Here is a 23,122-nt window from a genome sequence, read left to right on the forward strand (position 1 = left end):
TTATTTTTAGTAGAGATGAGGTCTTGTTATGTTGCCCCAGCTGATCTTGAGCTCCTGGGCTCAAGTGATCTATCCACTCACCTTGGCTTCCCAAAGTGCTGGGATTATAGGCGTGAGCCACTGCGCCCAGCCTGAAGTTTCTTAGAAAGCAAAAAAGGAAGCAAAAAGGGTACGCAGGCCCAAATGAAGACACCTGAAAGTTTAATGTACCTCAAATTTCAGCCCACAACTAAGGGATGAACTTTGAGTCTCTGTTTGAATCCATCTCAAGGGTTTAGGTTTAGAGTTTCTGCTCTTTTAAACAGACTAAGAACCTCTGTGACAAAGTAAATAGAGAAAATAAGTGTAGCCAAGCTCTGGCAGGATTTGGAAGGGGACCTAACATGGAAGAAAGGAGAAGGTTGGAATTGACTAAGACGTGCTACGCACTGGGCTGGCTTTGTTCTCAGCAGAAAGCAAGAAAGAGATCTGGGATGGTAGCAGGGCTCGCACTACCACCGGGGGTCAAAGGTTGCAGTATTTCTCAGGTAGCCAAGAGGCACCCATGAGGCCAGCTCCTGCCCACTCCCTGATGTCATCTAGATACAAGGACATGGGGCATGAGAGGATGTCATCGTCACTGCTCTGCAGAGTCACAGGGACCTGCCCTCTGCTCCTCCACCTCTCAGCTGTCTTTCTGCCCACGGCTGGAACAGACTGCCATGGCGACTCACCCTCTCCCACGCCCCCAGCCTCGGCAGGAAACCACTTCAGGGTTTACTGTGGGCTCCGAAATCAGACTCTGAGTCCTGGTTAGGGCCTCCTGTGCCTGACTCTCCTCTCCCCAGGCTGCGGGAAATAGGGATGACCAGAAGTCAAACTGTGTCCCCACCCCTCACCACTGTCTGCCAGAGTCTGTCTCCTCCTCTTCCTCCCACAAGCCACAGCAGACACTCAGCCAGCAGGCTGCAGCCCTGCGCCTTCTCAGCAGCCTTCACCAGAGCTCTTGAAAGCCCAGTTACCTTTCCCCAGCCACGTGCCAAGACTAAAGTGTAGAGGACACGTAAGACGACACTGTCATGATCATTTGTCCTGTGCCCTGTGGATCCCAAGGCCCCGCCTGACATGAACCCATCTGATATTGAGCCCAGTGAGTGGGGAGATCCTAACACAGCCGCCGCTTTTGAGGACTTGGGTGGTGTCTGGCCGGTGGTAGGGGAGGCCAGGCGAGTTTTCAGCAGATGACCCCCGTACTCTTCAGAAGCCCCGAGGTGCCACACTTGTACCTCCCCTGATGCCTGTGAACAGGGTGAAGGAACAGCCTGGGCCTGGCTTCTTTGCTGGGCTGTTTCTGGACTTGGCCCCAGCTCAGGAAGGGTTCACGGAGGAGCCAATGAGGGCCTTGTCCCTGTGGGATTTCTTTGACTTGGGCACAAGGACAGCCTCTTGCTGCTGCTCTGCCCACCTCCCAACCCTTGGCGGCCTCTGGAAGTCTGGGCTGATCTCCCTCTGGACCCAACCAGTTGCCCAATGGCTGGACCTGCTCAAAGCTCACTCTTGCAACTGGACCAGGGAGCCAGGGGAGGCGCTGAGGCTGAGCCTCTGAGCTGATGCCTGTGGATGTAGGACGGTCCCGCAGCTCCCACACTGGGGTGGCCAAGCAGCCCCTGAGACCCACATTCCCCTTTTAGCAAAACAGGAGGGAGGTCGCTGAGCACAGGGAGCCGGGAACGCCTGTCCTCCCTACCACTGACGGCTCTCGAGGCCGGAGCCTTCGCTCTAGCCCCAGCACAAGCCAGCCAGGGCGCAGGGCCAGGTGTTGCCCGCCATTCCCCGGGTGCCCTAGGACCTCCCAGCTGGGGCTGGCTCGGACTGAGGGATGTCCCTGCCGGTTACCCTCTGGGGTGTCCAGTGCCGCAGAGTTCACCCGGCTCTTGCAGCGGTGGGGGCTGGGAGGAGAAGCTGCAGGGAGACCCCAGGCACGGGACGTTGTGGGGGGTCGTCAGGCTTGCTCTGGGGCTAGGACCCCGGGGGGAGCAGTGGGGGTTGGCGCTCTCCACCGCAGCGTGACCTGGGCCGCGGGGCTCGGGGCTCTCATGCGGGGCGATGGGGCTCTGTCTTTCGGGGTTGGGGTCGCTTCCGCCGGGTTTGGGGTTCTCTCTGCGGATCTGGGGAGTCTCTCCCGCGGGATGAGGGGGGCTGTCCGCCGCTCCCGCCTGTGATGGCCCAGGGGACCCGAGCTCCGGTCACTCCCGCCCCCCTTGGGGCTCGGGGAGGGCGCGGGAGGCAGGCGCTGAGCCCGTGACGCGGCTCCGGGGCGCGCCGCATAAATAGCAGCGGCGGCTGCAGCAGCGGCCACCCCGGGCGGCGGACACGTGGAGGGACCCGGCCCGCGCCTCCCGCCCCTGCCGCCGGCCGCGCCATGCGGTGAGCGCCCCAGGCAGCCAGAGCCCACTCGACCCGGCCCGACGCCAGGACCCGCCGCCGGGACCCGCAGCCCAGACCCGCCGCCGCCCGGGACCCCGACGCCCCCGCCCAGGGCGCAGCCGCAGCTCAAGGTACTGGCGCCGGGCCGACCCCGCCCCCCGGGAGGCCTCCCCTTCCGCTCTCCTCCGCCCGGGAACGATTCCGCCAGGGGCCCCGGCCCGGCCCGGCCGCCGCCTCTGCTCCTCCCTGCAGCCTCCCGGCACCCCATGCCTCGGGGCGCAGCCCACTCCGGGTTGCGACCCTCCCGCCCTGTCCTTACCTTCCAGATGGCCCGAGGCAGCGCCCTCCTGCTCGCCTCCCTCCTCCTCGCCGCGGTCCTTTCTGCCTCTGCGGGGCTCTGGTCGCCGGTAAGTGCGGGGCGCGTCTCCTCCGGGCGAAGCGGGCATTAGAGCCGGCCGGGCGTGGAGGGCTTCCTGGAGGAGGCGGCCTCCGCCCTGCCCTCGGAGACAGTGGTAGAAAGGCTTGTGCGGGCGCTGTCCTGGCCACGGGCGTCGCGAGAAGGGTCCGGAGCTCCCTGGGATTCCCCCGCGCGCTTCTCCGAGTTCAACAGCCCTGGGCTATAACCAGGCCGCCGGGAGAGCGCTGCGCTTCGGGTCAGGGCAACGGGAAAGCGAGAAGCTCGCCGGTTCCGCAGGGCTTAGTTAGAACAGAGGGCGAGGAGCCACCGGCGTGGCCTCAGAGTCACTTAAAGCGGGTGCAGTGCGCTGAGAATGCGCGAGCTGCGACCCGCAGGTGAAGTATCTCCTGTATGTCAAATATAGCTTACTTAGGGGTAAACTTGCAATTTCCCTGTCTATCCAAAAGCACGTGCATTGTTCTAAGTCCTCTGCCGTGCTGGAAAGCCTGGGTGCACCCATTCAGCATCGGCTCCAGGCACAGCCCTGGCATCTGACCCCCTTTTCTCCCCTCAAGGCCAAGGAAAAACGAGGCTGGACCCTGAACAGCGCGGGCTACCTGCTGGGCCCACGTAAGTGACCGACAGCATGGCCTCCCCTCTCCTGACCGCACCTGCCCCCTCGCTTTGAACCCTGGCTCCTGCCCCTCCGCCTGCGGCTGGGCAGACCTTCCGGCCTCCCTCTTGACCTCATTGCCCGTCTCCATTGGTCTGCACACTTGATCTGTGCACGGTTCTTTCCAGAAGCTTCTCCTACCCCGGCTCTGCCGCCCTGTCCCCGTGTGAGATTCCTACCCTGGGCTTTGCTCAAGCTCTCCTCCGTTTTCCCGCATTGCAGTCCTTAGAGGCCCTGTTCGGGGCCTCTCCCCAGGCCCCCGGTCTCCCCAAACACTCAACTTGGCTTGCAGAGCACCCTAGGTCAGCGGACCCCAAGTCTTGCCTCCCTCTTCCCTTCTCCAAGCTCCACCCGGGAATTGCCAGATCGCCTGAAGGCAGCCCGGACAGGCTGTCCGCAAAACGAGGTTCAGGTGACCCCGACTGCCCAAGCCTGTGTCCCCTCCCTCTCCTTCTCCCTGTCCTGTTGTTGTCACCTGTGTCAGCGGTGTCCCGTGCTGCCTGAGGTGAGCCGTAGCCCTAGATAGGACGCTGCAGGCTGACACCTCCCCATGTGTCCCCCCCCCCCCGTGCCCCAGGCCTCTACTTTCTCCACATCAGTGGTCTGTGCAGCAATGCCTTCAGACTTTCCTCCAAAGGAGGGGACAAGAGGAGGCCTTGGCTCCCTTCTGTAACTCACCTTCCCCTCCTCCCCTCCCATCCACCTGTATTGCCTCCTGTATTGCCTTCTGCCAGAGGAAGGATGCAAACAGCATGCAGGGCCTATCTGAGCCCCGCCAGAGCAGCAAATGAGGAGGCCCTTTCCAAGGGCCTTGGAAAGCACAGCAGGGCCTCAGGCGCTTCTCCCCATGCCAAGGAAAGCTGCCTTAGTTCTCAGTCCCAGAGTCGAATACAGCTTCCTCTTCCGGCAGACACTTGTTCATCAGGGTCGCTCGGAGGACCCCCAGAGTCAGGTTTTAAGAAACAGACACGGGGATGACAGAGCTGCCTGAGGCAGCGTGCGGGGCGGACCAGGCTGTTCGCCGCAGGGCCTCCTGGTCTCTCTGCAGGGCACTCTCATCCTCTCCCTGCCCGTGGAGCGGCCTGACCTGCCTGAGGCTGATCTCCTCAACCCTTTGCAACCCTGAGCTCTGCCTCTCAGAGGGCAGCTCAACTTTGTGTGCTACGGGCCCAAACAAAGGAGGAACTGGTCAACAAGAACATTTATCTGTGTTGCTTTGGAATATTGAAAATCTATTTGTCAAGAAGAGTTTGAACCCTAATTAGAAAACAAGCGCATTTTTGCCATCAATTTTATGGCCTGGTTCAGCTGTAGCTAGACCAGTTGTTTGTCAAAATACTTAACAGTGTGCCTCTGATTTCTAGGGTCAGCGAGAAAATGCAGCAAAAACAATGTTTTTCACCAGCTGCTGCTGAACTCAGTGTGGCCGTGGCTGAAGGTTCATCAGTGAGATGGGGCGACCTACGGTTCCTCTATAAATTTAGCACCAAGAACGGCATCTCTGGAAATAGGAGTTAATTTTCCTTTGTCTAGTCTTGTAGATGGCACGGTCCACCCAGGCCAACCAGCTGGAAACGCGGAGGCGTCCTCACCCTCCTCCCCATCTCTCATTTCCATTTCCTTTCCTGCACAGCCCCGAATGCAGCCCTTCCCCTCACCCCCCGCCCGTTGGTTTACAGCTGTCATGTTTCTTCCCTGGACTTCTAGGATCTCTTTGCTTGCAGTCACAGTTCACCCATTTTCGCACCACAAAACACAGACACACACACACACACGAACGCACACACGCCCCCGCACCTCCTTTTCTTCCCCTCCCATCCTCTCTTTCTCCCTCTGTGACCCTCTCGCTCCCTTTGTCTCTCTCCTTCTGTCTCCCTGGCTCCAATCCATCTTGCACACAGCTGCCAGAGTGAAAATAAAAATCGGATTCAGTCACAACTTAAACTCTTCAGTGGCCCCCATGCTTTCAGGGACATGAGGATCCAGCCCCTGTTGTCTGCCGGGGAGGCACCCAGCTTGATGCCAGCTCAGTGCCAGCTCAGATGTCAGCTCCTCTGGACCCGGGCACAACCCCTGCAACAGGGCAGATTCCCGGCCTCTCCTGCCCGTCAGGAGAGACACCTCCCTTTCTCCCACCCCTCCTGTGCAAACCCTCACATTCCCTTTGGCCTTGGTGCAGGCGGCCAAGCTCTTACCTCAGCTTGGTGAAGAATCGTCCCCTCTTCTCTGGGGTCTGTCCCTGGGCTCTATTTCACAGTCAAGTTGTGTGTGTGTGTTGGCTACAGGCAGCCCTGGGTCCTTCTTTGGGGGTGGGGAAGGGGTGCATGACAGTCACACCCAGAGGCTTTCCTCTCTGATCTGCAAACAGATGCCGTTGGCAACCACAGGTCATTCAGTGACAAGAATGGCCTCACCAGCAAGCGGGAGCTGCAGCCCCAAGACGACGTGAAACCAGGTGAGAGGACTCCTATCCCGGGCTCCGGGCGCCTCACTTCCACCAGCTTCCAGGTGCATGCAGAGGGGGACAGCTGTGGGTGTCGGGGCACCTGCCGCCCATCTGCCCGCAGCTGCAGCCCAAGCCTGGCCATGACTTAAGAGGATGTGGCCTCGCCACACCTGTCAGCAGCTGCAAACACAATCTGCAAACCCGAGACAGCAAGGAGTCCTTCTAGACTGGGGGGCTGCCCAGGCACCAGGGCCTCCAGAAGAGTGGGGCTGGGCGCGGTGGCTCACACCCATAATCCCAGCACTTTGGGAGGCCGAGGCAGGTGATCACCTGAGGTCGGGAGTTCAAGATCAGCCTAGCCAACATGGCAAAACCCTGGCTCTACTAAAAATATAAAAATTAGCCGGGTGTGGTGGTGGGTGCCTATAGTCCCAGCTACTTGGGAGGCTGAGGCACGAGAATCACTTGAACATGGGAGGCGGAGGTTGCCATGAGCTGAGATAGCAACGCTGCATTCTAGCCTAGGCAACAGAGTCAGACTCCATCTCAATTAAAAAAAAAAAAAAAAAAGGCTGGGCGCGGTGGCTCACGCTTGTAATCCCAGCACTTTGGGAGGCTGAGGTGGGCGGATCATGAGGTCAGCAGATCAAGACTATCCTGGCTAACACGGTGAAACCCCGTCTCTACTAAAACTACAAAAAATTAGCCAGACGAGGTGGCGGGCACCTGTAGTCCCAGCTACTCGGGAGGCTGAGGCAGGAGAATGGCGTGAACCCGGGAAGCGGAGCTTGCAGTGAGCTGAGATCGCGTCACTGCACTCCAGTCTGGGCAATAGAGTGAGACTCCGTCTCAAAAAAAAAAAAAAAGAAAGAAAAGAAAAGCGAGGCCTTGACCTGGATCTCTCCCCTCTCCCTCACATTGAACAAGGGCCTTGGAAAGCACAGCCAGGCCTCAGGCTGCTGGGATCAGATCATTGACCTTGCAGCGTCCAGCTCCTCTGTAGGGAGGGGGATGACCTGAGACAGAGAAGCACCCTCTGCACAAGTCGTGAATGTTGATCTTTTCTCTTTTCCAGGAAGCTTTGACAGGTCCATGCCTGAGAACAATATCATGCGCACGATCATTGAGTTTCTGTCTTTCTTGCATCTCAAAGGTACGTGAAATATCACCAACTTCACATTCATCTCTTAGCACACTGGAAACATAAAAGGCCCATCGAGAAGAGAGCCCATAGAATTTCCCTGGGAAGCAGCCGAATATTTATCTAAATACAAAGTCCTGTTTGGCTGTGCATCAGGATGACAGAGCATGTGACACTAGAGCTAGTTCCAGAGGGCTGGGATTGTGGCAGGGGCATTCCACCGTCTGTGGACGGCCATCGGGCCAGCGCTGCTCCCAGGAAGAGGGTGGGCCTCAGGGTGCAGCTCACTCTGCTGGAACCCTGTCTATTCACATGGTGACAACTGCTGGACCTTTCAGGGCACAGGTCTACTGTAGGCCAGGTTCTCTGTGAGCCGTCCTAGACCTTCTTTTCTCTTTTCTTTTTTCTTTCTTTCTCTGTCTTTTCTCTTTTCTTTCTTCTTTCTTTCTTTTCCTTTTCCCCTTCCTTCCATCCTTCCCTCTTTCTCTTTCTTTCCCTCCCTCCCTCCCTCCCTCCCTTCCTCCCTTCCTTCCTTCCTTCCTTCCTTCCTTCCTTCCTTCGTATCACTCTGTCGCCCAGGCTCGAGTGCAGTGGTGCAATCTCAGCTCACTGCAGCCGCTGCCGCCTGGGCTCCAGTGATTCTCGTGCCTCAGCCTCCCAAGTAGCTGGTACAACAGGTCACACCATTATGTCTGGCTAATTTTTTAATTTTTAGTAGAAGTGGGGGTTCATCATGTTGGCCAGGCTGGTCTTGAACTCCTGGCCTCAAGTAATCTGTCTACCTCAGTCTCCCAAAGTGCTGGGATTACAGGCGTGAGCCACTGTGCCAGCCCTAAACCATATTTTCTAAGCATGGGAAATTAATAGGAGCCCATATCTTAGTTTGGAGTGTTTTCCTATGCAGCCCTTCTGCCAGGCAGGCTGCCTTGAAATCTAACTGGAAAGGTTCTGATCCTGGCTTCCAGTGTCTTCTGCAAACACTGGGGATGAGGATACCTCGAACACACTCTGCTTGGCATTCATTCCACGATGGGCATCTGGCCTTGATCAGATAACCACACAGGTCCTACTGCAGCAGTGGAGGGAGCCGGAAAGCGGCCCCGGTGCTCTGAGGGTTTCTAAGGAGGAGGTGGTGGGGAGGAGGCATGGACCGCTTAGCCTCTCCAGTGGAGACCTTCAGTTGCACATCACAGTTTTGTCCAGTTTGGAAAATCAAGGCTGGTCCTTGGTTTCATTTGGGATCAGGATGGTTTTCATTTGCAGTATTATGGGGCTCCTCTTTAGGTGGCAACGGGGGGAGGGAAGAGGGGTGAGGGGAGGGGAGCGGGGGAGGGAGACTGCCGGAGAAGGTCTCGGAAAAGACGGGGTTCGTTAGAAATCTCAAAACCGAGTCACCAAGTTCCCTCTGTGGGAGCCCAGGGGAGCCTCTGGGAGAAAAGCTGGGGTGACTTTGCCTACAAGGGGCAGATGGACTCTGCCAGATTTCTTTCTCATTTGTTTTTAATTTTGTAACATGGAAACTCTTTCCTTAGGAGAGACCAACTCTCATGACTCAGATAGGAAGTATACCTCTTTAAAGCCTAAATTTAAAAGTCTGACAGTTTTAAATGCTTACTAACTGTGGGAGTTAAATCATTACAAAGTGAGAAATACAGTGTTGTCCCTAATTCTGGGTTTAATCCGGTAAGACTCTTTACAGAGGACGACCACACGCCGCTTCCTGTAGCATGTGTCGTGGTCGTAATTCTCTTGTGTGCGTATTAAGAAGTTGCTGCTCAGTTGTGGCTGTTCCCTCTGCAGAGGCTGGGGCCTTCGACCGCCTCCCGGATCTCCCCGCTGCAGCCTCCTCAGAAGACATCGAGTGGTCCTGAGAGCCTCCTGGGCGTTGCAATCTAAAGTCAAACCTTAAGATGAGGGATAATCTTAGGCCAATTTACACAGAGTCGGCTCTTCCTGTTCTCTTTGCCTTGATGTTGTGTTGTCACAATTTAATAATTTTTTTTGGTAATTATTTTATTTTGAGTGACAAAATAAAGAATAGCAATTACTTGCAATTGTCTTTTTCTTCCACACCTCTGTCTCATCACCAGCGCCACCCATGGGTTCTAAAAGATAAAGCTTGATCATAATCATGGATTAGACATGAATTTTTAAACCCACATTCTACCGTCAAGAGCATCTGAGACACCACCTCTTATTGCATGTCCAGGGGACATAAAGTTATCTCAATATTAAGCTGAGTCAAATGTAATTATGAAGGTAAGTCTGTTTCTGAGATGAACAAAAACACAAAACAGACAAAACCCCTGCCCTCGTGGAGCTGATATTTTAGGGAGATGGGAATTAAAAAGACTACGACAACCTTAAACAGATGGGTGAGTTGCGTGGTGCTCGTGGAGGTGGTCAGGGCTGAGAAGAGACGGGTCGGCCGGGTGGGAGGGCCAGGAGCCAGGTAGGAGAGGAGAGACGGGCGGGCAGGTAGAAAGGCAAGGGCAGGAGGTGTGTGCTGAGATAGTGCTGTGTGAAGAAAGGCGTGTGGGAATGCCTCCTAACATGACAGAGACTGAGTCTTTTGAGCAGAGATAAAAAGATCATCCCAGTGTTTGGACGAACGGAGGCAGGATGGTGCACTTCCGGATTCTTCTTCACCACCAACTCTTCCCGTGTGTGCGAGAATGCAGCTGACCCCCGGGAAGGTGCAGATTAATCAGGCATGCACCAGGTGATGTCAATCCGAGGAGACCAAGATTTACCTGGTGGCACCTGCGGAGCGCCCCTCCTCCCCCGACATGCCCGTGCCCCGCCTATTGCCCTTCCATTCCTAGAAAAGTCGCTCCCAGCAGATGCGCCCGGGGCGGGCTTTCTCAGCCCCCACTCTTGTCGGGACTGTATTAGAAACTCCACCCTCCCCCCAGCTCTGGTCCCTGAAGCTAGATGACCAAAGAATAAATTTGCAGTTTTGCTTTTAGCCTTGCCTACTCGCTGGTTCTTTTGTGCCCACTCTGGTGGTCTTAGAAAAACAAATCACCCAGAAGCTTCAAAAAGAAGGCAGGCGGCCGGGCGCGGCGGCTCATGCCTGTAATCCCAGCACTTTGGGAGGCTGAGGTGGGCAGATCACTTGAGGTCAGGAGTTTGTGACCAGCTTGGCCAACATGGTGAAACCCCATCTCTACTAAAAATACAGAAATCAACCGGGCATGGTGTGCACGCTTGTAATCCCAGCTACTCGGGAGGCGGAGGTTGGAGAATCTTTTGCTCCACGGAGGCGGAGGCTGCAGTGAGCGGAGACCACGCTCCAGCCTGGGCGACAGAGCGAGACTGCGCCATGTGGGAGGTGGGACACAGGCCTTTCTGGACTTGCCGGAGCCGGCTGTGCAGTGGGAGTGGGAGGCGGCTTCCCAGTTTCCCCCATTGGCAGTTCGCTGCCTAATACCTGTTTCAAGGGGCACAGAGCCCCAGCACCCCTCTCCCTGCTTGGTGACCCCCCCACCCAGTCAGCTGTGCCCCGGCTCAGCTCCCTGGCTCGGCTTCCCAGCTCAGGTCCCCAGCTCCACCCCGGCTCCCTCCTGCTCCTGCAGGCTCAACGGTGACACTCGGTGGCCTTGGCTCTTCAGACCACTCCCAGCCCGGAGCTAGTGATGCCACCCACCTGGTGGGCTAAACACCTGGGCCCACCCCTCACTCCCTGTTCACCATCCGCATTTATCCTCTTCCACGTTTTTACAATCTCTTTAGTTCTCCAACTTGGGCAGGCATCAGAACTCCTCCAGGCCCTGTCCTAAGGCAGTGGCCAGGGCCCTCCCCAGGGTGTTGGAGCCAGGAGGGCTGGGTGGGCTGGAGCTGGGCCCCCAGGCAAGCGTCCTGCCACTGCTGCTGCTCACTAGAGGGCTGTGCCCACGTCCTCCCAAGGCCTAGGGAGCTCCTGGCATGGAGGAGGCAGAGGAGCGGGTATGTCTGGGGACCACACCTCAGCCACTGGGCTCCAGCCCACAGTGTGCAGCCTGTACTGTCTGGTCTTCCTGTAGCCTTTGTCCCCAAACCCAGTGGCCATGGACACCGTCTCTGCCTCAGCCGGCCCCCAGTCTCCTGCACTCAGTGCTGCAGACCCCACGACTGCGGCCTGGCCTCGCGCACCTAAGGCCTTTGCACACGTCCCTCCCAAGGCTTGGGGACTCCTAAGCATCCCATGGGATTCTGCTCCAGGGTTCCCTTGTCCAGAGTGCCCTTCCCGCTCCTCCGCCCCCAGCATGTGCAGTGCCACCCTAATCAGCATGCCTGTCACTGTTTGCAGATGTCTCTCTCCTCACTACACCGTGAGAAAGAAGTGCCTGAAGGAATTAGATTAACGACGCTGCCCTGAGTGCTGGGCTCTCCACACTGCACGTGGCTCACAGGAGCCTCCTGAGCAGTGTTCACGAAGGGCCAAGGAGCCCAGCCTCCGTGCAGGTGTGCAGCCTCCATGCAGGGATGCGGGCCCCAGGGTCAGCAGCACAAAGCTCCCGGACTCTCCCCCTGCGGCATCATCTACCTCCTTCTCTAAACCTTACCTTCCTTTTAGGTATAAACGGAGTGGGGCAGGTGGCAGCCAGAAGGTGAGGGAAAGGAGGTGAGGGGCCAGGAGTGGCTGTAGTGCCATTTGCTGTGATGGACAAGGCTACAGAGGTGACGTCTTTACTTCCCAGAGAGAACGTGGTTAGAGCTGGCTGCAGCCATCCTGGATCAATCTGTTGCTAACAACAGCAGTCTTTTCAAGGGAAGGTGTTCTCCAGCCACCTTGGGAAGTAAAGAATTTATGGACAGGCCTGAGAAACACCAAGATGCCTAATGGAGAGGTGGAGAGTGCTGAGGCTGTGCACCTTGGAGGAGGTGGCTGTCTCCATCATAAAAGCTGATCAGCATGAAAGCCCGTCCACCTCCCACTTGCTCTATCTAACCAGGAGCAGAGCAGATGCCAGGGTGATGCTGCCTGAGGGCGCCTGGCGTGGTAGAGGCAGGTGAGTGGTGGGCCAGTGTGAGGAAGAGGCCTGCATTCAGGAGGTCCCTGGAGGCAGGAGGAAAGAGAGGCAGGGCACGGTGGCTCACGCCTGTAATCCCAGCACTTTGGGAGACCAGCCTGGGCAACATGGTGAGACCCTGTCTGTATAAAAAGAATTAAAAAAAATTTAATTATTAAAAAACAGGAGAGAAGAGAGAGTCTTACGGGGATAAGGAAACCCTAACGCCAAAGAATTTACAGCTGATCATTTTCTAACATATGGCCCAGGAAACTTTATTTCAATGCAAAAAAAGGGATTATTGTATAGTTTGGAGTCAGGATTGTAAGCCTACAATAAAATTCTAAGCTCCCTAACTGACTGAATGGATCCCTGTCTTGACCAAGGGGACCCCAAAGAAGCCTAAAAAAATTAGGTCATGACGGGAAGGGAGGGGCCAGACGTGCTCAATATGCCTCTTCCCCATGGAGTTTAGACACAGCTGACCAGGGACCAGCATTCACATTACAACAGAGATCTTGAGACTGACAAATCAGCCTCTTTTCAGCAATAAGATACCAAATTCCAGCCTGACTCTGGTATAGCATCACATGACAGATAACAAGCCCTGAAGGAAATGAAAGAAATTTAGTCCCACGTATATTTCTTTGACATATTCCGAAATGGCCCTGCAAAGCTGACTCTTGTGGGGGAAATTTGCATTCTGTAGAGAATCTCCTTCCTAGTCTGACACCTTTCTAAGGTCTGGTAAGAGACATTCACCTGAATGTCTATTCTCTCTGAAGTCTGCTACCTGGAGGTTTCATCTACATAACAAGAACCTTGCCTTCCACAACCACCCTCTCCCACCTCCATCTACCTTCCCTTAATTCAAGTTGACTTCAACTCTTCAGAAGGGCTTAACTCTTTCAACCAATTGCCAATTACGAAACATTTGAATCCACCTACGACCTACAAGCTCCCCACCCTACCCCACTCATTGAGATGCTCCACCTTTCTGGGTCAAACCAATGTATACCTTATATGTATTGATTTATGTCTTTGCCTGTAACTTCTGTCTCCATAGAACATATAAAACCAAGCTGTAACTCAGCCACCTTGGGCATATATTCTTAGGACCTCCTAAGGCTGTGTCACGAGCCATGGTCCTTAACTTGACAAAATAAAACTCTACCTTGATTGAGATCTGTCTTGATACTTTTTGGTTTATAGGATTTTATCCTGTGTTATCATGATAAAAACTAAGATGGCTCTAGAAACAGAAAACTTGACAGTCTCTGATATAACTTAAAAAAAAATGATCAGTGATGTCTGCTTCCAGGAGATGGAGTAGAAGTAGAATTTTCCTTTGTCCTTTTGCTAAGTACAATTAAAAACCCTGAACACCATATATAAAGCAAACATAAGAAGACTCTGAAAGCCCAAGCAAGAGGCAGACCAGCTAGGAACTTCAGCCCGTGGTGAGTTCCTTGGGTTTTCTTTTTGCCTCACATGTCCTAGACTTGGGCTGAAGGAGCCAGCATCCTAGAAATGCCAACGGGCACAGACCACAAAAGCCCCAACAAAAGCTGCCCTCTCTAGATAAAGGACCAGGAAAGGGAAGCCTGGTAAGACAGAGAATTGTAGATAATGACCACTCTACTCCAGACAAACAGCCCAGCAAACACTGTGGCTTCACCAGGCCAGCCAAGGTTGGGTGGGGAGCCTGGACTTCCTCTTAAGGCTGTGACAAGGTGGCCCAAACCCCAACCAGGGGAAACTTGTAGGGTGCCAAGTAAAGAACCAGGACTTCATCCCCCTCAACCACCGCATCCCTGGCGGTATTAAGACCCCCCACTACAGTGTCAGCAGAGACCACCTGGGAGCCTGGATTCCGTAACCCTCCTCCCCCACAGTAACAGGCATTCTTCTCTCCATGCATTGGGGTGGTGTCAGAGGATGGCTAGTGGAGAGTCAGCACTTTTGCCACCTCCCAGTGTGACAAGGCCACTCCCTTTTCCTGTGGTGTCAGCAGAGACCATGTGGAGGGGTGCAGTAAGAAGGCGCTCCTACCCCTCCCAGCAAGGGAAGTATTAGTGGGGAGCTGGAGCTCCCACTCCTGCCCAGCAATAATGAGGAGCAGCCCACCCATGCCCAGGTGTCAATGGAGATCGAGTGGGAAGCCTGGACTTCTGTCCCCACCGGGCAGTAATGAGGTGGCACCCCTAGCCTTTCCCCTGCCAGGGCAATATCAGAACAAGCCAGTGAAAAGAGAAGGTTCAAATAAGATCCAGAGTTTCACACCATAGCACCCAAAAAGCGCAGGTTTCAATCAAAGATCACTCACCATAGCAAGAATCCAGAAGATCTCAAACCGACTGATAAAAGACCATCAACAGATGTCAATAGTGACATAGTGAGTATTAGTTATCTGACAAAGATTTCAAAGCAGCTGTCATAAAAAAGAATGCTTCAACAAACTATTTCAAACATACTTTAAATAAATAAAAATACAAAGTTTCAGCAAAGAAACAAAAACTATAAAGAAGAACCAAATGGAACTTTTAGAACTAAAAAATACAATAACCAAAATAGAAATTCCAGTGTACAGACTAAATAGCAGAATGTAGGGGGCAGAGGAAGGAACCTGTGAATTTGGTTTTGTTTGTTTGTTTGTTTGTTTGTTTTGAGACAGAGTCTCACTCTGCTGCCTAGGCTGGAGTGCACCAGCACGATCTTGGCTCACTGCAACCTTCACCACTTGGGTTCAAGTGATTCTCCTGCCTCAGCCTACTAAGTAGCTGGGATTACAGATCGCACCATTGTACTCCAGCCTGGGCGACAGAGCAACACTGTCTCAAAAAAACAAAAACAAAAACAAAAAACTTACGTGTAAATATGTAAATATAATAAAACATATTATTATATACTAAAAACTATACAACACTGATGAAAGAAACCAAAGGAGTTTTAAATAAATGTAGAGATATACCATGTTCATGTTCATGGATTGAAAGACTCAACACAGTAAAGAGGTCAGTTTTCTCTAAGTTCATATACAGATTTAACACAACTCCTACCAAATCCCAGCAAGATTTTTTGAAGAAATAGGTAAGCTTATTCTAAAATTTATATGGAGAGGCAAAGAAACTAGAACAGCTAAAGCAACCTTCTGAAAAAGAAAAATAAAGTAAGAAGAGTCTACTTGAGTTAAAAGCTATAATAATCGAGACTGTGTGGGCCAGGCGCGGTGGCTCAAGCCTGTAATCCCAGCACTTTGGGAGGCCGAGACGGGCGGATCATGAGGTCAGGAGATCGAGACCATCCTGGCTAATCCGGTGAAACCCCGTCTCTACTAAAACCACAAAAAATTAGCCGGGCGTGGTGGTGGGTGCCTGTAGTCCCAGCTACTTGGGAGGCTGAGGCAGGAGAATGGCGTGAACCCGGGAGGCGGAGCTTGCAGTGAACTGAGATCCGGCCACAGCACTCCAGCCTGGGTGACAGAGCGAGACTCCGTCTCAAAAAAAAAAAAAAAAAAAAGACAAGACTGTGTGTATAGATACATAGATCAACAGAACTGAACACAGAATCCAGAAATAAACCCACCCAAATCCATTTATCGGTTTTTGACAACGGCACAAGAGAAATCGATGATGAAAGGATAGCCTTTTCAACAAATGGTGCTGAAGCAATTGAGTATCCATAGGCACAAAATGAAATCCAAGTTGAAGAAGAATTGTGACCTAAACCTCATGCATTGTTTTTTTAATTTTAGAGATGGGATCTCACTATGTTGCCCAGGCTGGACTCAAACTTCTAGGCTCAAGGAATCCTTCTGCCTCAGCCTCCTGAGTAGCTGGAACTATAGTCATGCAACACTGCACCTGGCTTCACACCTCATTCTTAAAATTAACTCAAAATGGATGATAGATTTAAATGCAAAATGTAAAACTATAAACTTTTAGAAGATCCGTGGGGTCTGTGGCAAGTAAAGAGTTCTCAGACCTGACACCAAAAGCATGATCCACAAAAGTTATATATAAAGATATATTAGACTTCTCCATTAAAAACACAAAAATTAGCCGGGCGTGGTGGTGGCGCCTGTAATCCCAGCTACTCGAGAGGCAGAGACGGGAGAATCGCTTGGACCCGGGAGGTGGAGGTTGCAGTGAGCCGAGATCACATTGCATCACTGCACTCCAGCCTGGGCGACAGAGCGAGACTCTGTCCCAAAAAAAGCAAAAAAAAAAAAAAAAAAAAAAAAACACAAAAAACAAACAAACAAAAAAACAAAAAAACTCTGAAAACTAGACTGTAAAGAAAAAAAAAAAAGAAAAGAAAAAAGTCAAATTAAAAATTGGCAAATGCATAAACAGAGATTTCACCGGAGAGGAGATATACATGGAAAATAAGCACATGAAATTATGTTAACATCATTGGTCATCAGGGAAATGCACACTAAATCCACAATGAGGTGTTGCTAACCGCCTGTGGGAAGGACTAAAAGAAAAAACTAGTGACAGCATTAAATGCTGGCAAAAATGCAGAGAAAGTGTGTTGCTCATGTGTTGCTTGTGGAAAAGGAAAATGGTACAGTGCGTGTGGAAAACATTTTGGCAGTTTCTTTAAAAACTAAATATGCAACTTGGTTAATGCGTACCAAAACCAGAAAGAATGAACAAGACCTACTATTTGATAGCACAATAAGGTGACTATAGATGACTTAACAAGTGGAATTGGATTGTTCGTAACTCAAAGAATGTTTGTGGGATGGATACCCCATTCCCTAGGACGTACTGATTTCCCACCTCATGCCTGTATCCAAACATCTCATGGACCCCATAAATATATATACCCACTATGTGCCCACACAAATTTCAAGACAATTGAATTTAAAAAATAAAAATAAATATGCAACTACCATACCACCCACCAATTGCACTCCTGGGTATTTATTACAAGGAATGACGACTTAGCTTTATACATAAGCCTGTACACAAATGTTCATAGTAACTTTATTCGTAAGAGCCTCAAACTGGAAACCACCCATATGTCCTTCAATGGGTAAATGGTTAAACTGTGGTACATCTACACCATGGACTACTACTCAGCAATAAAAAAGAATAAATTGTGTGGCTTTTTGTTTTGTTGTTGTTGTTGATTTTTTAGAGAGAGGGTCTTACTCTGTTGCCAGGCTCCTGACTTGGCCCCTGGAAGCCCTGGGATTACAGGCGTGAGTGGTCGGTCACACTCAGCCAGAAATGAGTTGTTGATACATATAGCAAATTGGATGAGTCTCCAGAGAATCATGCTGAATGGAAAAACGGGGGAAAAAAAAAAAACAGGCTGGGAGTGGTGGTTCATGCCTGTAATCTCAGCACTTTGAGAAGTTGAGGTGGGAGGATTTCTTGAGTTCAGGAGTTCAAGACCAGCCTGGGCAACATAGCAAGACTTTGTCTCTACAAAAAATAAAATATAAAAATAATTAGCCAAGCATGGTGGTGTGTGCCTGTAGTCTTAGCTACTTGGGAGGCTAAGGTGGGGGAGAATCCCTTCAGCCCAGGAGTTCAAGGTTACAGTGAGCTATGATCACACAATTGTACTTCAGCCTGGGCGAGAGGGCAAGACCCTGTCTTTAAAAAAAAGTTTCCAAAAGTTACATCCTATATAATTCCATGTATCCAACATCCTTGAAATGACAATATTATAGAAATGGAGAACAGATTAGTGGTTACCGGGGCTAGGGAGGGGATGGGGATGGTGGAAAAATGTATGTGGGCAACTTGAACTTGAGAAACCCTTGAGGTGACAGAAATGTTCTGTCTCTTGACAGTATCAATGTCGCTATCTTGGTTGTCATATTGTCCTATAGATTTGTAAGATGTTATATCATTAGGAAAACTGGATAAAGGGTACATTGCATTTCTCTGTATTACTTCTTAAAACTGCGTGTGAATTTATAGTTATTGCAAAATGAAAACTTTGATTTTTAAAGCAGCAAGTTAAAATATTTTTGGAAGCCCTGATGGGTTCACTGTTGAATTCTAGCAAACATTTAGGAAAGAAATTATTTTAAATTCTCTATAATCTCTTCCAGAAGATAGAGCCGAAGGGAATATTTCCTAACTCATTCTATGAGGCCAGCATAACTCTAAAACCCAAACCAGACAAAGACATTAAAAGAAAACTATAGACCAATATCTCTCATGAACATACAAGCAAAAATCCTCAACAAAACATTAGCAAATTAAATCTAACAATGTGTAAATAAAATTATACTCCATGACTAAGTGGAATTTGTCACAGGTATGCAAAGCTGGTGTACCATTCAAAAATCAATTGATGTAATTCACCAAATCAACAAGCTAAAGAAGAGAGATCCCATAATTATATCAATGCACGCAGAAAAAGCATTTTACAAAATCTAACACCCATTCCTAATAAGAACTAGAAATAGAGGCGAACTTTGTCAACATGGTAAAGAACACCTACTAAAAACCTATAGCTAATATCATAATTAATAGTGAGGAAAAGAAGCCAAAGATGTTCTCTCTCATCACTCTTTTAAACATTGTACTGGAATGCCTAGTTAATGCAATAAGATAAGAAAAGGATGTATATATACAAAGTTTACAGATTGGGAAGGAATAAATAAAGCTTTGTTTGCAGACATCATGAGCATCTATGCAGAACTTCCAAAGGTATCATCAACAACAACAAACCTCCTGGAATTAATAAGCAATTATAGCAAAGTTCCAGGATACAAGGTTAATAAACAAAAGTCAATAGCTTTCTTATATGCCAGCAATGAACAAGTAAAATTTGAAATTAAAAATGCAATACCATTTACGTTAGCACTCCCCCAAAATGTAATACTAGGTATGCATTTACCAAAACCTCTATGAGGAAAACTATGTAACTCCGATGAAAGAAATATATACAGAGCTAAATAAATGGAGAAATATTCCATGCATGCGGATAAGAAGACTCAATATTGTCAAACATTAGATATTCCCAATCTGATGTATAAATTCAACACAATTCCAATAACAATTGTGGCAAGTTATTTTGTGGATAGCAAAAAACTGATTCCTGGGCCAGGCATAGTGGCTCATGCCTATAATCCCAGCACTTTGTGAGGCCAAGGCAGGAGGATCGCTTGAGCCCAGGAGTTTGAGACCAACCTGGACAACATAGTGAGACCTTGTCTCTACAAATAATTAAAAAAAATGAGCCAGGCATGCTGATGTACACCTGTGGTACCAGCTGCTCAGGAGGCTGACAGGAGGATCACTTGAGCCTGGGAGGTCAATGGTGCAGTGAGTCATGATCACACGCCACTGCACTCCAGCCTGGGCAACATACTGAGATCTTGTCTCAAACAAACAAACAAACAAAAAAACCAAAAAACAACCCCTGATTCTAAAGTTTATATGGAGAGGCAAAAGAACCAGAATAGCCAAAAAAATATTGAAAGAAAAGAACAAAGTTGGAAGGCTACTATAAAGCTACAGTAATCAAGATGGTGTGGTATCAGTAAAAGGATAGAAAAATAGATCAGTGGAACAGAATAGAGGGCCCAGACTCATACAAACAGAGCCAACTGATCTCTGACAAAGGAACAGAAGCAATATCATGGAGAAAAGACAGCCTTTTTGACAGATGGTGCCGGAACAACTGGACACTCATATGCAAACACATGACTCTAGACAAAGCCTCTTATCCCTTTCACCAAAATTAACTCAAAATAGATCATAGACCTAAATGTAAATTGTAAACTATAAAATTCCTGAAAGATTGGCCAGGTGCAGTGAACTCACACGTGTAATCCTAGCACACTGCAAGGCCAAGATGGGAGGATTGCTTGAGGTCATCAGTTCGAGACCAGCCTGGCCAACATGGTGAAACCCCCGTCTCTACTAAAAATACAAAACTTAGCCAGGCGTGGTAGCAGGAGCCTGTAATCCCAGCCACTCAGGAGGCTAAGGTAGGAGGGTCACTCGAACCCGGGAGGCGGAGGTTGCAGTGAGCCGAGATTGCCCCACTGCACTCTATCCTGGGGGACAGAGAGAGAATCCATCTCAAAAATAAAATAAAATAAAATCCCTAGATGATAACATGGGAGAAAATATGGATGGTCTGGATATGGCAATGATTTTTTAGACACTATGCCAAAGGCATGATCCACGAAAAAAAAAAATTGATGAGTTGGACTTTATTAAAAACTTCCACTCTGCAAAATACACTGTCAGGAAAGTGAGGAGACACGCCACAGACTGGGAGAAAATATTTGCAAAGGATGTATCTAATAAAGGACTGTTATCCAAAATACACAAATAATTCGTAAAACCCAACAATAAGAAAGGAAACAACCCAATTAAACAATGAGCAAAAGACCTCAACTGACATCTCACCAAAGAAGATATGCAGATGGAAAGTAGGCATACGGAGATACGCTCAACATCATATGTCATTGGGGAACTGCAAATTAAAATAGCAGTGAGATACCAGGACACACCTATGAGGACGGGTAAAATCCCAAACACTGACAACGCTAAGTGCTGGTGAGGAGATGGAACCAGCCACAGGAACTCTCGTTCACTGCTGGTAGGAATACTCAATGATACGGCTACTTTGGAAGACAGCTTGGTGGTTTCATGCAAAACTAAACATATTCTTATTACATGATCCAGAAGTCGTGCGCACTGATGTTTACCCAAAGGGATTAAAAACTTGTGTCTGCACAGAAACCTGCATGCAGATATTTACGGCAGCTTTATTCCGAGTTGCCCAAACTTGGAAGCAACTCAGGTGTTCTTCAGGAGGTGAAGGGGTGAACAGTGGTACATCCGGGCAACGGAATATTATTCAGTGCTAAGCTTGATGAGCTATCAAGCCATGAAAAGATACGGAGGACATAAATGCATACTCCCAAGTGCAAGAAGCCAGTCTGAAGAGGCTACCTACTGTATGATCCCACCTAAGTGACATTCTGGGAAAGGTAAAACTGTGGAGAGAGTAAAAATATCAGTGGCCACCAGGAGTTGTGGGGAGGGAAGGATGAACAGGCCGAACACAGGGGTGGCTTAGGGCAGTGAGACTGTTCTGTGTGCTGTAACCCTGGATATGTGCCATTGTACATTTGTCAAAACCCACAGCATGTGGAATACCAAGCGGGAATCCTAACCTCGGCGTGGGCTTTGGGTGTATGGTGTATCACTTTGGATGATGGTGTATCACTGTGGGTTCATCAGCTGTAACAAAGGGACGGCTCTGGTGAGGAATGTTGGTAGTGGGGAGGCTGCCGTTTTGGGGGGCATGGATTATATGGGAAATCTCTGCACTTCCTGCTCAGTTTTGCTGTGAACCCAAAACTACTCTAAAAAAATACTCTAGTAAAAAAAATAGAGACCCAGCGTGGTGTCTCACACCTGTAACCTCAGCGCTTCAGGAGGCCAGGGAGGGAAGATCATTTGAGGTTAGGAGTTTAAGGCCTGGGCAATATAGCAAGACCCTGTCTCTACAAAAAATAAAAATACAAAAACTTAGCTGAGTATGGTGGTGTGAGCCTGTAGTTCTAGCTACCTGGGAGGATTGCTTGAGGCCAGGAGTTTGAGGCTGCAGTAAGCTATGATCACACCACAGCACTCCAGCATAGGCAACAGAGTAAGACTCTGCCTCTATTAAAGATGTGTATTTCTAGGAAATCATCATTTAAAAGGTTGTCACTGCAGACTCTGTCTTCATAATATGGTAATAATGTTTCTATAGTCTATTTCCAACAAAGATATGAAATGGTTTAGAGTTAAAGATGCATATAATAGTACAAATAAAAAGCATGTTTAAAAAAGGAAAGCTGTATGGAAAAAAGAGAAAGACAGTTAATCCTAAGCCTGGGCTAATGTGATTTCTGGTATTGAATAGATTTACTTCTGAATTTCCTGAAAGTCAAGGCAAAATTTAAAATATCAAACATTAAAGTTTCAATTAAAGTTTGTTGAAAAACAAACAAACAAATCCGCTACCATTTTTAGGAGACTCAAACTTTTTCCTGATAATCATTTTTAAATATATGAAGAGAACATCCATGCAATCACAGTGTTCAATTCTAGTTTTATCAGTGGCTGGGGCCGGGCAGTGCTCCCTGCTGCTCTCCAGCCTCTGCTGGGGGCCGGGGGTCGGTCGCAGGATGGAGGCAGGGCTGGGGAAAGATGCCGCTCGGTGCTTCCTCCCTCCTCTGAGGCTATGGAAGGACTCCTGGAGAGAGTGCAGCAGGGAGACCGCACAGCCGGCCCCATGCACAAGGCTCTGCGCGGCTTCACGGGGCCCCAGCTGTGCCTGAGTGCCTTCCTAAAGAGCGCGTCGCCTGCAGAACGGGAGGCCTCCTCCCTGCTTCCTCTTCTGCCCCCTCCTGCTCTCTGGATCCTCTGGCTGCTCTCATCGTCTTATCCTGGATGAGGGTTCAACCTTGGAATTCCCTGAGACAGGGTATTAACTGACTCCGTACGATAACTTATTATGGTTTTAAACCGCGCCCCCACTGAAAAGGGAACAGTGCTGGCAGAACTTCAGGTACTGGTGAGAGGTTTGTAAGGGGATAAGAGCATCCAAGCCGGAATGGATACACCAAGCCTTCTGCGGACCTTCCGCCGCCAACAGCACCTTCTCTCCTAAGGATGCTCCCTGGCTGCCAGACTTTCTGTGCAGTGCGCAGCCTGTGTTCACTGAGAGGAAAGAGCGATTTCAGTGCGTATCATTCCAAACAATGATTTCTTCTCCGTGTCTACGAAAAAACAAGGTTTTTTGTTTGTTTTTTTTTTTTCCTTTCGGATAAACAAAACAAAAAACCAAAACCAATAGATAATTTAACCTTAATCACAAAGGTGGTCCGAGTTATTTAATAGGTACAGAGTAGAAAGATACGATTAAGGCTGGGTACGGTGGCACACCGCCTGTAATACCCGCACTTTGGGAGGCCGAGGTGGGCGGATCACCTGAGGTCAGGAGTTCCAGACCAGCCTGACCAACATGGTGAAACCCCATCTCTACTAAAAATACAAAATTAGCCAGGCATGGTGGTGCATGC

At 50.0% G+C, this 23,122-nt stretch overlaps 1 protein-coding gene across 2 annotated transcripts; it reads left to right on the plus strand.

Annotated features, from left to right (window-relative positions):
- The first annotated feature begins 2,277 nt into the window (after positions 1–2,277).
- Positions 2,278–9,110, plus strand: GAL (galanin and GMAP prepropeptide). 2 transcript variants are annotated; one of them, XM_023186357.1, is made up of 6 exons: positions 2,278–2,537; positions 2,733–2,813; positions 3,379–3,433; positions 5,845–5,931; positions 6,998–7,075; positions 8,864–9,110. In XM_023186357.1, exons 2-6 carry the CDS (start codon positions 2,733–2,735, stop codon positions 8,932–8,934), a joined length of 372 nt encoding a protein of 123 aa, XP_023042125.1. In that variant the 5' UTR covers positions 2,278–2,537; the 3' UTR covers positions 8,935–9,110. The 2 variants fall into 2 exon arrangements, with proteins under 2 accessions (XP_023042125.1, XP_023042124.1); XM_023186356.1 differs by lacking the exon at positions 2,278–2,537 and having other exon boundaries at positions 2,585–2,813.
- The last annotated feature ends 14,012 nt before the right edge of the window (positions 9,111–23,122 follow it).

This window comes from Piliocolobus tephrosceles, chromosome 13 (genome assembly GCF_002776525.5).
Source record: "Piliocolobus tephrosceles isolate RC106 chromosome 13, ASM277652v3, whole genome shotgun sequence".
Taxonomy (NCBI): Eukaryota; Metazoa; Chordata; class Mammalia; order Primates; family Cercopithecidae; genus Piliocolobus; species Piliocolobus tephrosceles.